Below are 12964 nucleotides of genomic sequence, written 5' to 3'. Positions count from 1 at the left end.
GAACTATGAACTTTGGGAATGAATTATCCCAAATTTACACTAACACACCACACCTAACTGACTCGGATCGTTTGGTACGGTATGTCCACGCATCCATCCTCCCATGTAAATTCTGTGAAGTGTGATCCGTTCACAGAATTCTCTCTGCGGTAAACACAATGCATTAAGGCTGGCCGCTTAAATTGTTGTATAACATTTTTAGGTGTATTGCAATTATTAATATTGATAAAAAATGTAATTTTATGAACCTTCGTTTAAAAATTGAATCATGAAGATAATTAATAATTCCTGAAAAGTATCACGAAAATTGTGAATCCGATTATTCACGAATTCATGGATACGAATTGGATATCCATTATTTTTGGAAAACCTTTTTTCGTGCAAATGATTCTGCGCACTGTCAATTTGTAAATGATCTGTATTTTATCACACTGACGTGAGATACTACGATATTATAATTAGGCTAAAAGAAAATATTTTTGAAAAATATCAGGAAAGGCATTTGAAATAGCAAACCTCTTGAAAACTGCTGAATTTTTTATAAAATTTTTAATTTTTTTTTTATTTTTTTTACAAATTTTATGCACAAATAATACATTCTTGAAACAACTTCTTTTCTCCCTTCCTTCCAGATTCTCCTCCTTCCAAGCGTTCAAGTGCATCCTCAAGGAGGTCGCCGACCTGGCCGGCCAGCGCGAGGTCGTCGCCGAGAACCTGCAGCTGCAGGTGCTGCAGGGCATCACGCTGCTCGCGAAGAACCTGCGGGACGAGCGCAAAAAGTCCCTCAACGAGGGCATGAACCTCACCCAGAACCTGAGCGGCCAGATCGCGTCCCTGGACCGGGCGAAGCGCAACTACGAGAAGGCGTTCCGCGAGGCCGAAAAATCCATTGACGCGTACCAGAAAGCGGACGCGGACTTTAACCTGAGCCGGGCGGAGGTCGAGAAGCAGCGCAACAACATGAACATCCGGTGCGGCCAGTCGGAGGACGCCAAGAACGAGTACGCGAACCAGCTCCAGAAGACGAACAAGCTGCAGCAGACGCACTACGAGACGTCGCTGCCGGAGGTGAGTTGTCAACGTCCTGCAAGTGTCTAGGGAACTGTCTTCAAAGAAGGTTGTTTTATTTTTGCAGGTCTTCAACCGACTGCAGGAGCTCGACGAGAAGCGAACGCGAGGGCTGAAGGAGTTCATCAAGGGTGCGGCGGACGTGGAATCGGCGGTCGCACCCATCATCGCGCGGTGTCTCGAGGGCATGGTCAAGGCAGCGGACTCCATCAACGAGAAGGAAGATTCGCTCAAAGTCATAGAAAAGTAATTGCAGCAACGCTTGACACCCTGAACAGGTCGTAACTTTCTTTCGTCACTCTCTCCCAAAAGGTACCAGTCCGGCTTTCAGCCGCCCGGAGACCTTCCCTTCGAGGACCTCTCGAAAGCCGACTCCGACACCTCCAACAACTCCCAGACGTACAGCACCTCGACGGGCGCCGGCTTAAACCACCTGACGGCGAAGGGCACCACCAAGGACAAGCTGAAAAAGCGCGTCGGACTGTTTGGGATCTTTACCAGCAATAAGGTAGGGCAGCATGCAATTCTTGGCTTGGAGTAATTTTCTTTTTTAATTGTTATCTAATAATGACAGAGTGAGTGTGTAGCGTGTGATTATCACCTGTGGATGCTTGTCGAATGTCACCCCCAACCACCGTCTCATGAATTCTCTAAGTTGATGTTTCGTCCCAAAAAGTTCTAAATGTTGTTGTTTTCTTCAGTTTCTGAATATATATTTTTTTCACGAACATTCCAAGTCAGTTAAAGTTGGAATTCCACTGCGGAAACTTAGTTTGCCAATTTGTCAAATTACTGGGTTCTGGTACCTTGGCCAAAAAAATTAGTTTCATGGAGTTATGAATTTCACTATAAAATATAAATGTTTTGGAAATGCGCTCACTATAAATCATTGTTAAGGGTTGCATACTTGTATCTAATTCTGGATCAATTTGGGTTTAAAAGTAGTCTAAATTTGTTTTAAATCTTTTTGCAAACAATATTTTTCGGTTGCATCAGAAACTGAACCGGTTTTAAGATATATTTCAAATATATATTTTTTTAAATGATCAACGCTAACATTTGAAAAGGTCTTTAATTTGAAAAAAATAATTTAAAAACACGTAGAAAACTTACCTCTTCAATTTCAATTCTTTTTACGCTCAAAAAGTAAAATTATTGTTTATTTGCTCAGTTAAACTTACTTTTAACAAAATCTTCAAACATTATTTTTCGAAAAATGATTGAGTTCATTTTCCAAAATTTTAAAACATCGAGAGAAAAAATAGTTCTTACTTGCCCTTACCTGAAAGCTAGCCTTTTTGATCTCTATCAGTTGAAAAAATAAAAATAAGCATTTTTTTAGATACCTAAGTAAATTTAAAAACCTGCATTTTTCATAAAAGTGTAACTTTTTTTTAATTCTACCCATCAGAAACTACAACTTGGTCATCAAATCGATCAGAAAATCTTATTCAACTTTCTAATACAGCTAAGGAATTATCTAGAATTTCTCAATGTTTTTTCGAGATATTTAATTTTGTATTTATTGATTCGAAATAAACTTTGTTCATTGTCAAAAGAAGCCATTTTTCATCATTAGTTTTTCCATACAATGATCCATACAATTTTGAAGGCTGATCATACAAAATGGGCATGTGAATATTCGAAAATCTGTATCTTGAAAAGTGATTTTCTGATCGATTTGGTGTCTTTGGCCAAGTTGTAAGTTATGATTGGAAAAAATAAGTACACTGAAAAAAAATCTCCCGATTTTTTTTTACTTTTTGTTAATGAATTTCTAAAAAACGTTTTTTTTTTAATTTTCGCGAAAATATATGTATTGAAAAATGCATATTTTGCACTGGAGTTTAAAATGATGCAAAATCTGGTACCAAGGCCATGGTTTTTTGAAAAAAAAAAATTGAAAGTGCTTAAAATAATTATTTTTGACATTTTCAATAATTTGGGTAAATTTAAGAATTTAGAAATATTTTTTAATAAAAAGAGCAGAAAATTTTACAATTTTGAGCATGAGCATGAGCATGAGCATGAGCATGAGCATGGTTGACTGCCAATGAGCTGCTACTCCGTTATTGACGGATCAGCTGAAGTTACACAATGAACCAACAGATGAGTAGTGGGAGCTAATCATCCTCACTGTATAACCCCTGAAGATCTCTGCTTTAAGTCAATACCGGCGCCCCCCCAAGGAGATGCAGTTCAACAAAGGTAGGAATGTTAGTCCGATAGTTGAAGTTGCAGACTCATCAGACACAGAGTTTGTCGCTCTATACCTGTTGACACCGCGTGAGACCGTTGAATCCACAGCATCTCCTTCAAGCATCACGGGAAGGGGGGGTTTGTGTTAGTAGGGGAAGGAAAGGGAAGGTCAGGATTCATCTTGGTAGATGATATGACCAGAATGTGAACCATAATCGTTGCCTTCTGAGTTACGGCGCTATGAGAAGGACTTATCATTCGCGTATTTTTTACTTCAAACCGCCGCCGTGCCATCCGAGCAACGATGCTTTGGGATGGACTTTCAAAACGAAATGAAATTTGAATTAACGCATTATTCGGTGACGTACAATTTAAAATAGATCCGGATTTATTATTGGTAGATGATATGACCAGAAAGTGAAACATAATCGTTGCCTTCCGAGCTTCGACGCTTTGAAAAGGACTTAATTATATTCTCAATCCCGTATTTTTTAGTTCTTACCGTCGGCGTGCCATCCGAGCATCGATGCTATGGGAAGGGCTTTCAAAACAAAATTAAATTTTTAGTAACGTATTATTCGTTATCATGCAAACCTCTAATAGTGCTGATACACCGAATTGTTTCAATCGATATCAGGAAGTTCTTCGCGCACGACTTCTTTACAACCAACTTAACCACGAATTTATCCAGTCCGGACCGCAAACAACCGGCTCAAAAACAGTAAGACAATATATCCACGACGACGCGAAGCCTTCTATCAATAAATTCAAGAAACTTCACTACTTTGCCGCGGACTCTCGCGCGTCGATTCGCCAACTGATCTCCCCCACGAACACCACACGACTGAGGGCCAAACTCTCAAGGCCACGCGACACATCTTCTAGCACTTTCTCTCGAATTCTCGCGCGTCGATTCGCCTACTGATCTCCCCCACGAACACCACACGACTGAGGGCCAGATTCGCAAGGCCACGCGACACACCCTTTCAATGAATTCAAGAAACTTCTAGCACTTTCTCTCGAATTCTCGCGCGTCGATTCGCCTACTGATCTCCCCCACGAACACCACACGACTGAGGGCCAGACTCGCAAGGCCACGCGACACACCCTTTCAATGAATTCAAGAAACTTCTAGCACTTTCTCTCGAATTCTCGCGCGTCGATTCGCCAACTGATCTCCCCCACGAACACCACACGACTGAGGGCCAGACTCGCAAGGCCACGCGACACACCCTTTCAATGAATTCAAGAAACTTCTAGCACTTTCTCTCGGATTCTCGCGCGTCGATTCACCTACTGATCTCCCCCACGAACACCACACGACTGAGGGCCAGATTCGCAAGGCCACGCGACACATCTTCTAGCACTTTCTCTCGGATTCTCGCGCGTCGATTCGCCTACTGATCTCCCCCACGAACACCACACGACTGAGGGCCAGACTCGCAAGGCCACGCGACACACCCTTTCAATGAATTCAAGAAACTTCTAGCACTTTCTCGCGGATTCTCACGCGTCGATTCACCTACTGATCTCCCCCACGAACACCACACGACTGAGGGCCAGATTCGCAAGGCCACGCGACACATCTTCTAGCACTTTCTCTCGAATTCACGCGCGTCGATTCGCCAACTGATCTCCCCCACGAACACCACACGACTCAAAAGAGCAGAAAATTTTACAATTTTTGAGAAAAAATAGTTTTTCATCTAATTTGCACTGTTTTGCAACATTTGTAAAAATTTTTGCTCTTTTCAGTAAAAATAATTTTGAAATTTTACAATTAAGTATAACTTTTGAAAGTGCTTAAAATAATTATTTTTGACATTTTCAATAATTTGAGTAAATTTCAGAATTTAGAAATATTTTTTAATAAAAAGAGCAGAAAATTTTACAATTTTTCATTGAATTTGTAATTTAAAGGTTCAAACATTTCGTCAAAAATATATTGTTTACAAAAAAGCTGTTATACATATTTTAGTTTTTTCACTCGACATTGATCTCGACCAAGAAATAGTCTGTGAAATTCACATAAAACGCGATTACAGTTGTCTTGTTATCATACATAATAAAAAAAAATGTGAATTAAATATTTTGTTTAAATAGTGTTGAATAAATATTTATTTGCAAAAATCAAAATAGACAAGCTTTCACTCGATTTTGTCGGAACTAACGTGACCGATTTTGGCCGGATAATTGTCATTCGATACTTCTCGAGTCCCCAAAAATCTCTTTTGAAAAAACATTAAGTTTGATGAAGTATTTCAATAGTTACATTAACAAACACCTTTGCTGAATGCATAAAAAGGGTTGATTTTCAGATAACCTCAAAATGTACTGGACTGATATCCTTATTAACACCTTGATTGATTTTCGACCTCTAGCGGATTTATTTGGAAACTCGCTTTTACAAATCTTTTGGCAGGATTTTTGCCTGCATTCGGGTGAAATAAATTTTACAAATAGGAAGATTTTGCAATTGATTTTTTAAGAAAGGCTGCATTGACTGAGGTGGTCACAAAAGTGGAAACAAAAAAAATCAAGGATCTTTATTTGGTTTTTTTTTTCATTTCAAATATTTTAAGATCATGAAAAAAAATGTTTTCAGACGTAAAATTAATAAAATACTTGCAGTGGCCTTATATTGTTTTAATAATCTTCGGAAATACAAGCCACAATGAAAATTGTGTTTGTTTTAAAAGAATCATCTGCATTTTCAAAGAGTTTAATTAAATTTGTTCAGGCATCAAAACTTCCTTGTTTTCCATTTGAACATAAATTAATATTCAAGAGAATAAATCATAACTCCTTATTTCCCGAGTCAGGACAATCTTTTCCTCAATCCAAATAGTTTCTCCCCTTCATCCCCATTTTTTCCCCGTGCCATCATCGCTACCTAAATAACTGCTTTTTATTGCCAACCGTCAACAGTTTTCCAATCAACAAAATAACAAAACTCTCTCGTGTGCCTTCATTCATGGAGAGTGGAAGAAACGGGCGCGGCAGCACGCTAAACGAAAGTCAACCTCACCAAGATTGAACATCGTAAAATTAGTTATCTATAATTGACCGGCCCAAGTTCCTTTCTGGGAAGGGGTAGGAGGGAAGCGTGCCAGGGCACGCGAGTTGCTTGACTAACGTTTGAAAATGGTTTATTTGGAAACGAAATTTGGAAAAGTTTTTTGATTTTAATAAAAAATTATAAAGTTTGTTCGAATGTGGTGACATTTTTAAATGCTGGTCAATCAGATAACGAACTTTTCCAAAACTGGAACAAACAGAAGAATCATTTTTCGACATGTCGAAACGTCTTATCGGCAGTTGTTATCTTGTCGCAGGGGGCTTTTTTGTTGGGTTTAGTGCACTACATAGATGATAAGCAAAACGAAAGAGCGATTGAGAACATCCAAATTTACACCCTACAAACGAGAAGATAACGTGACAATTGTTTTTGTGCGTCTCAATCGTTTCCTTTTCGACTATTTTTAAACGCATTTTTCGCTTTACACATTTTTACTCAAAGTGTTGTTTACTTTTTAATCTCTTCACTCTCAACTAACCCCAAAAATCTGTGTTTGTGTGACGAATACCCGAAACGATAAAACCAACGCGACAACGAAAATCCGTTCCGTTTCGGCAAATGTGAGTATTTAACGCGTTTTATGTCACTGTGTGCGTGTTAGGATGTTGCTAAAATCGGAGCTGCGCACTGCACTTTGCTTACACACAGATACACAATATGCCAAACAAACAAACACAAAATTGCTGATAAATGTTATCGCTGAATAAACAAAAAATCGGGGGAAAACTTTGTATATTGAACACAGGCTTTCAGTGTTGTGACTAGTTTTTAAATGCTTGTGAACCAAAAGATTTGAAAAATTGATAAAAATGCTATTGTCCTTTGCTTGCACATTGTGAATATTATTTGCAAAAATCTGCTTAAAACTGTCTCTTTTTCCTGCTTGAAGAACTCAAAATCAACTATAATCTGCAATAAAAATGGTTTCATACTAGCAATCAGCATAATATTTCAAGAATGATGCTGCCATGATCTTTAAAATGCACGCCGAACTGTAGTATATCATTTCAGTGCAAAACTGCAGTGTTGCTATTTTAGTTATTTGTGTATAAAATTATATAATAAATGAATGACATTCAAAAAAAAAAATGAGAACTTTGAAACATTTGAAATTAAACGACCAAACTAATTCGAAAATTCAAACATATTCAAGCAAATTTCCCTTATCAAAAATTCCTCAAGCTCGCCACTTGTCACCAAAAACCTGCGCACCTTCAAAAACCATTAATACCTCACGTAATCGAATAAATAGTCGCCGACTAATGGTGAAAGTGAGCCTCACCCTTCGACGCGTTTTAAAATCATTAGCGACTCGTTGCGAAACCTTAAAAATCCATCCCTCGAGGGGACAGGGTAAACTTTCGACCAAATTTCGCCAAACGTTGGTCAATTGAGACGCGGTCATCAATCAAATTGGTCAGCCCATGCTGCGGGGGTGGATGTTTTGCGCAGCTGGTGCACTTTTGCTTGTTGGACTGTAACTGTCAATCGCTTGGAAATGAGTTGTGGTGAATTTAAAATCGCCGTGGTGAATTTCTTATCGTTCAAATTGACCGGTAAATTTTCAATTGAGATAATTTAGGCAACATTTCGTCGCCGTCGTGCTAACTTGTCGTACGTGCATTTTGGGCCAAATTGAGTTAAGAACGCAATTTTGTGCAGCTCCCAATGCCTCACCTTTTAACCTTCACAGATCCACAAAATTCGATTTCAATCCTGAGATATTCAATAAAAACCAAAAAAGCTCCGCGGATTTTTGTCACTTTTCATATGAAACAAGTTTCAATCTTGTCGTGCTATCTTGTCACTCCCTGAAAATTGATGTAAGTGCGACAATTGGCCAAAGGGATTTCAGGTCAGGATGCGTTTGACGCACGTACAAGTGAGACTACCGTAAACATTTGTAATTATAACTCGGGACTCCGGCAACCAAATACAATCAAACTTCGGGGCAATACACAGAATGGTCAACCAAACAAAACGTGTTTTTTATTGTTTACATTGCGTGCTCTCGTTATTGTTTATTCAAGGTCAAACATTAAAACGCGTTTTTCTCGGAACGTCGAAATGGCGGGTGCGACATGATAGCACGACGACGTCGATTTGTGAGTCAGTGTAGCACTCCTAATCGATTCAATAATTACCGGCGGAACCGTGCCCACACACATATTAAAGGCATCCGGAAGCAATCGAGCAATCTTCCGGCAGTTTGTAGGAGGTGAAGGACTCGATTGCGTAAAACAAGCTCGTCCGAAGGGACGACGTGACTTGGAGCCTTCCAACGAGCGATGATGCCATCATGTCTTTATTGTTATCGGCGCCTTTGGCAGCTGGTCAGTTGTGCTTTGTATGAGAAAGAAGTACGTGAAATTGTGCCACTTGTGGGTTGGAATGATGTAATGCTTGCAAGGGGAATTCCTTGTGAGTGTATTAAATTAAATTTATTTTATTTGAGTTGTGCATTGTAATTTATGAAATGGGAAAACTTGACCTATAAGCGATTTTTCATTAGAAATTGACAAATTTACCAATGGTACAATTTATTGGTAAACATGCTGAAACTGGCTAAATTAAAACTTTTTTTAACCACATTTTTCTGAAATTTTCTATGTTTTGCAAATTTTAAAACGATTAAACAATATTATTCAGAGTGACCACTCAAATCCAATTTTTAAATTTTCAACTATTTCTCGACTTTTTCAGATCCTCAAATAATAGGCATTTTCTAAAGAATGAATTCACTTTAAAAAAAATAACAAATTAAAAAAACTCTTGACAATTTTTGTAAAAATAGAAACTTAACAATCACGGTTGTTAACGATAAAATTGACGAACTATCGGTATCGTCGGGACGATAACGATAATCTATCGTTATCGTTATTCCGACAATTCTATCGGCAATAACGGACAATAACTTATATTTAATATATTTCTAAAATTGACTAAATCCAACCAAATTATGTTGAATTTTCAAGCATCCTCTTAGAAAATATTTGTTTGATAATAGGTTAAGTTTTAAAGTGTAAATACTAAATAAAATTACAAAATATCGAGTTTTTTGAATGAAATACAAAACTTTTAAAAAAATGCCGTATTTCCTCGAAAATAATCAATTTTCTATATTTCGCAATATGGGTATCAAACGATTCGAAATTTTGAAAGCTTTTTACTGTTTAAGTTTTTTCTTAAAAAAAGATACTAAATTTTTCACAAAATACCGTATTTTCTCGAAAATACCCAAATTTTTTTAATTCGCAATATGGGTATCGAACGATTCGAAATTATGCATGTATTTTTACTGTTTCAGAGTTTTTTGAATGAAATACTCAAATTTTCGTTTGATACCCATTGTTGCGTATAAACGCAGAGTGGCGTGCCCCTCGGACACTGCTGCTGAACTTCTTGTGTATCGTTCTTTGTGTGTGCTTACGATGACCTGGTGCCCGTGCTACTGCTCAAAGTAGAATTAGAAATAAACAACTGTTTGAAGCGAGCGGTAGTGCGGGCGCACCGAAGTCGTAAGCATATTGTGTATTTGTGAAACTATCTGTAATTAACTAATAAATAATTTTAGTTTGTAACGTGCGCAAATTTGGAGTTTTCTTCACTTTGCCGTTCACGAAACCGGTGCCCGGATCTGCCTGTCAATCGCCGTTCGCAACACCCATATTGCAAATTATGAAAAATTGAGTACTCTTGCGTTGAAAATATTGATGGACTAAGCCAATTTAAGAAAGGTTTTAAAAATTAGTTATCGTCCACTTTCGGATTATCGCCGATAGAATTATCGGAATAATCATAACGATAACGATAGATCATCGTTATCGTCCCGACGATAAGGATAACCATTATCGTTATCGTTAGACGATAATATTATCGACGATAATTTTATCGATTATCAACCTTGTAACAATAATGTCCTTGAAATCAAAAAGGGGATGACAAAAAGTTCAATATAATGAAATATTTAATTTTTTTTTATCAGAGAGTGAAAGATTTTTTTCGTGGTTTGATTTCATTTAATGTTTCTATGGAGAGCCTCTAAGAATCGAGTTAAAGTTCTCAAAAAACTGCCGTTCCATTTTTTCTACAGATTTGCTCGAAGCTACAGTTTTGGCGAAAAATAATGCCTTTTTGTAAAATATTTATAATTTTAAATTTTGAAGTTTCGCATAATACTGTATTTTTCAAAATACTAAAATTTTCACAGTTTCCAAAATGGGTATCAAATAACACGATAATTTACTACATTAAAATTGTTTGTTGGTTGTTAGTTTAAAATTCAGTATTTTTTACAAAACACCATATTTTTTAATATTCATATTTTATCATAATTGGGTCCTAAAATGAAGCTTAGATGGCTGATATTATTGTTCACAACGATAGAGCTTATTTTTCTGAGTACAATGACCCTTTATACAACCACAAAGAGTTTAAAATGAATTTTTAAATCAATTTTAAAAAATTAACCTCTCGGTCCTTCTTGACAGAAAAAGTCCTACTTGACAGTTCTTTCCATAGTTAGATCCATCGAAAAAAGGTTGTCTTGGCAACTTTTTTTTGCATCAAAATAACAAAAAGTGATCAGAAATTGTTTTTTAGTAAAAATAATATAAAATGCCGAAAACTTTCATAGATGAGTAATTCTCGCTGAAAGTGGACCACTATTTACACAAGGTGCTCAAAAATCAAAAGCAATGTACTTTTCCAATAGCTCCCACCAAGTTATGAACGAAACCATGTTTGGTTGATTAAATTTGTCCTCACCTCGGCGCCACGAAGCTAAAACATTTTTTTTAATTGGTAATTTTTTGACTTAGGTGCGCCTACAAAATTGCTCATAACTTTGCAAAAGTTCAACGAACCCTTGATGTTTAGGGGTGTTTTGGAAAGGAAATGAGCAGAGCTTTCGAATGCACTTGTCAGAAAAATACCGTTCCATATATTTTTTAGCCACAAAACACCAATGTTTTTTTAAAAGTCATTTTTGAAGGCCGGCGCCCCGCTTTATCGAAAAACTGACAAATCCATTCGAAAGCTGAGACGATTTCACATAAAGGACCAATAAATCTAAGGTGTATGTTCCTCCTATCTTTTTTAATCTAATTTTGATTCTGCGAGCGCAGCGCTCCGTTCGCATTTCGGGCGCCCAAAATGTTGCAATTTGCTTGCCCCATTTTAAAGTTTTGTCGAAAAATATAGGTGCTCACTTTTTAAATGATAGTTTATTGTCCAAGGATCAAAACGCACTTTTGATAATTGACCAATTTTATGTTTTTGGGTTCTTCCAGGCAATTTAATGTCGAAAAATTGTTTTTTTTTTTTTTTTTTTTTTTTTTGTAAAATGCTCACTTGCAATTGGGTGGACTTTTTTCAGTAGAACTAATGAATTTAGCATGTAGGAAATCAAAATGCACTTTCGATAACTGACGATAATTGAATATTTATGTTTTTGGGTTCTTCCAGCCAATTTAATGTCGAAAAATTGTTTTTTTTTTTTTTTTTGTAAAATGCTCACTTGCAATTGGGTGGACTTTTTTCAGTAGAACTAATGAATTTAGCATGTAGGAAATTTCACCACGAACATTTTTCTCTAAAAGAAAACGTAATTTCGATACATATAAGTTTTAGTGTGAAAAAAAAAGTGCCAATTTTACAAATTTCTCCGACAACTAGCACGGCCTATTATTTACATGCGGCATATGTTTTGAAGGCCAGAGTATGGTTTCTTATAGTTATTTTGGTCACTGAATTCGGATCTGGAATCAAATTTCAGATTAACATTTAGATTTGGAGCCACGCCCAAAAGTTATTTGCGGTAATATGCTGTAATTTTAATCGCTAGTGAATTCGGTCATATTTCATCTTTCGCTCACCTTTAATTGATGTTTTACTCACGGATTTTTTTATGGAGATTGTTTTTTTTTCAACTTCTGATTGTTTTGAGAGGCCTCGTGGCGCGGTGGTTAGCGGCTTCGGCTGCCGATCCCTAAGTGGCTATGGGGAATACACGCAAATAATATTTGAGCGTGGCTAAAATATCACTGTTCACTGTTAATCTGAAATTAGATTCCAGATCCGAATTCAGCGACCAAAATAACTATAAGAAACCATACTCTGGCCTTCAAAACATAAGCCGCATGTAAATAATAGGCCGTGCTAGTTGTCGGAGAAATTTGTAAAATTGGCACTTTTTTTTCTCACTAAAACTTAAATATCTTGGCACTGGAGTATCGAAATTACGTTTTCTTTTAGAGAAAAATGTTCGTGGTGAAATTTCCTACATGCTAAATTCATTAGTTCTACTGAAAAAAAGTCCACCCAATTGCAAGTGAGCATTTTACAAAAAAAAAAAAAAAAAAAAAAAAAAAAAACAATTTTTCGACATTAAATTGGCTGGAAGAACCCAAAAACATAAATATTCAATTATCGTCAATTATCGAAAGTGCATTTTGATCCTTGGACAATAAACGATCATTTAAAAAGTGAGCACATATGTTTTTTTGACAAAACCTTAAAATGGGGCAAGAAATTGCAACATTTTGGGTGCCCAAAATGCGAACGGAGCGCTGCGCTCGCAGAATCAAAATTAGATTAAAAAAGATAGGAGGAACTTAC

At 36.9% G+C, this 12964-nt stretch overlaps 1 protein-coding gene across 13 annotated transcripts in view; it reads left to right on the top strand.

Annotated features, from left to right (window-relative positions):
• The window catches only part of LOC120412598 (formin-binding protein 1-like), a 113988-nt gene that overhangs the window by 94300 nt on the left and 6724 nt on the right, over window positions 1–12964 (top strand). For all 13 annotated transcript variants that reach the window (XM_039573139.2, XM_039573140.2, XM_039573133.2 and 10 more), the window contains 3 exons: window positions 633–1068; window positions 1136–1314; window positions 1381–1576. In XM_039573139.2, the coding sequence (XP_039429073.1) occupies window positions 633–1068; window positions 1136–1314; window positions 1381–1576 (811 nt within the window). The remainder of the gene's footprint in view (window positions 1–632; window positions 1069–1135; window positions 1315–1380; window positions 1577–12964) is intronic.

This window comes from Culex pipiens, chromosome 3, assembly GCF_016801865.2.
Source record: "Culex pipiens pallens isolate TS chromosome 3, TS_CPP_V2, whole genome shotgun sequence".
NCBI classification, from domain to species: domain Eukaryota; kingdom Metazoa; phylum Arthropoda; class Insecta; order Diptera; family Culicidae; genus Culex; species Culex pipiens.
The sequence above is the reverse complement of the archived record's forward strand: the minus strand, read 5'-3'. Positions and strand labels throughout refer to the sequence as shown.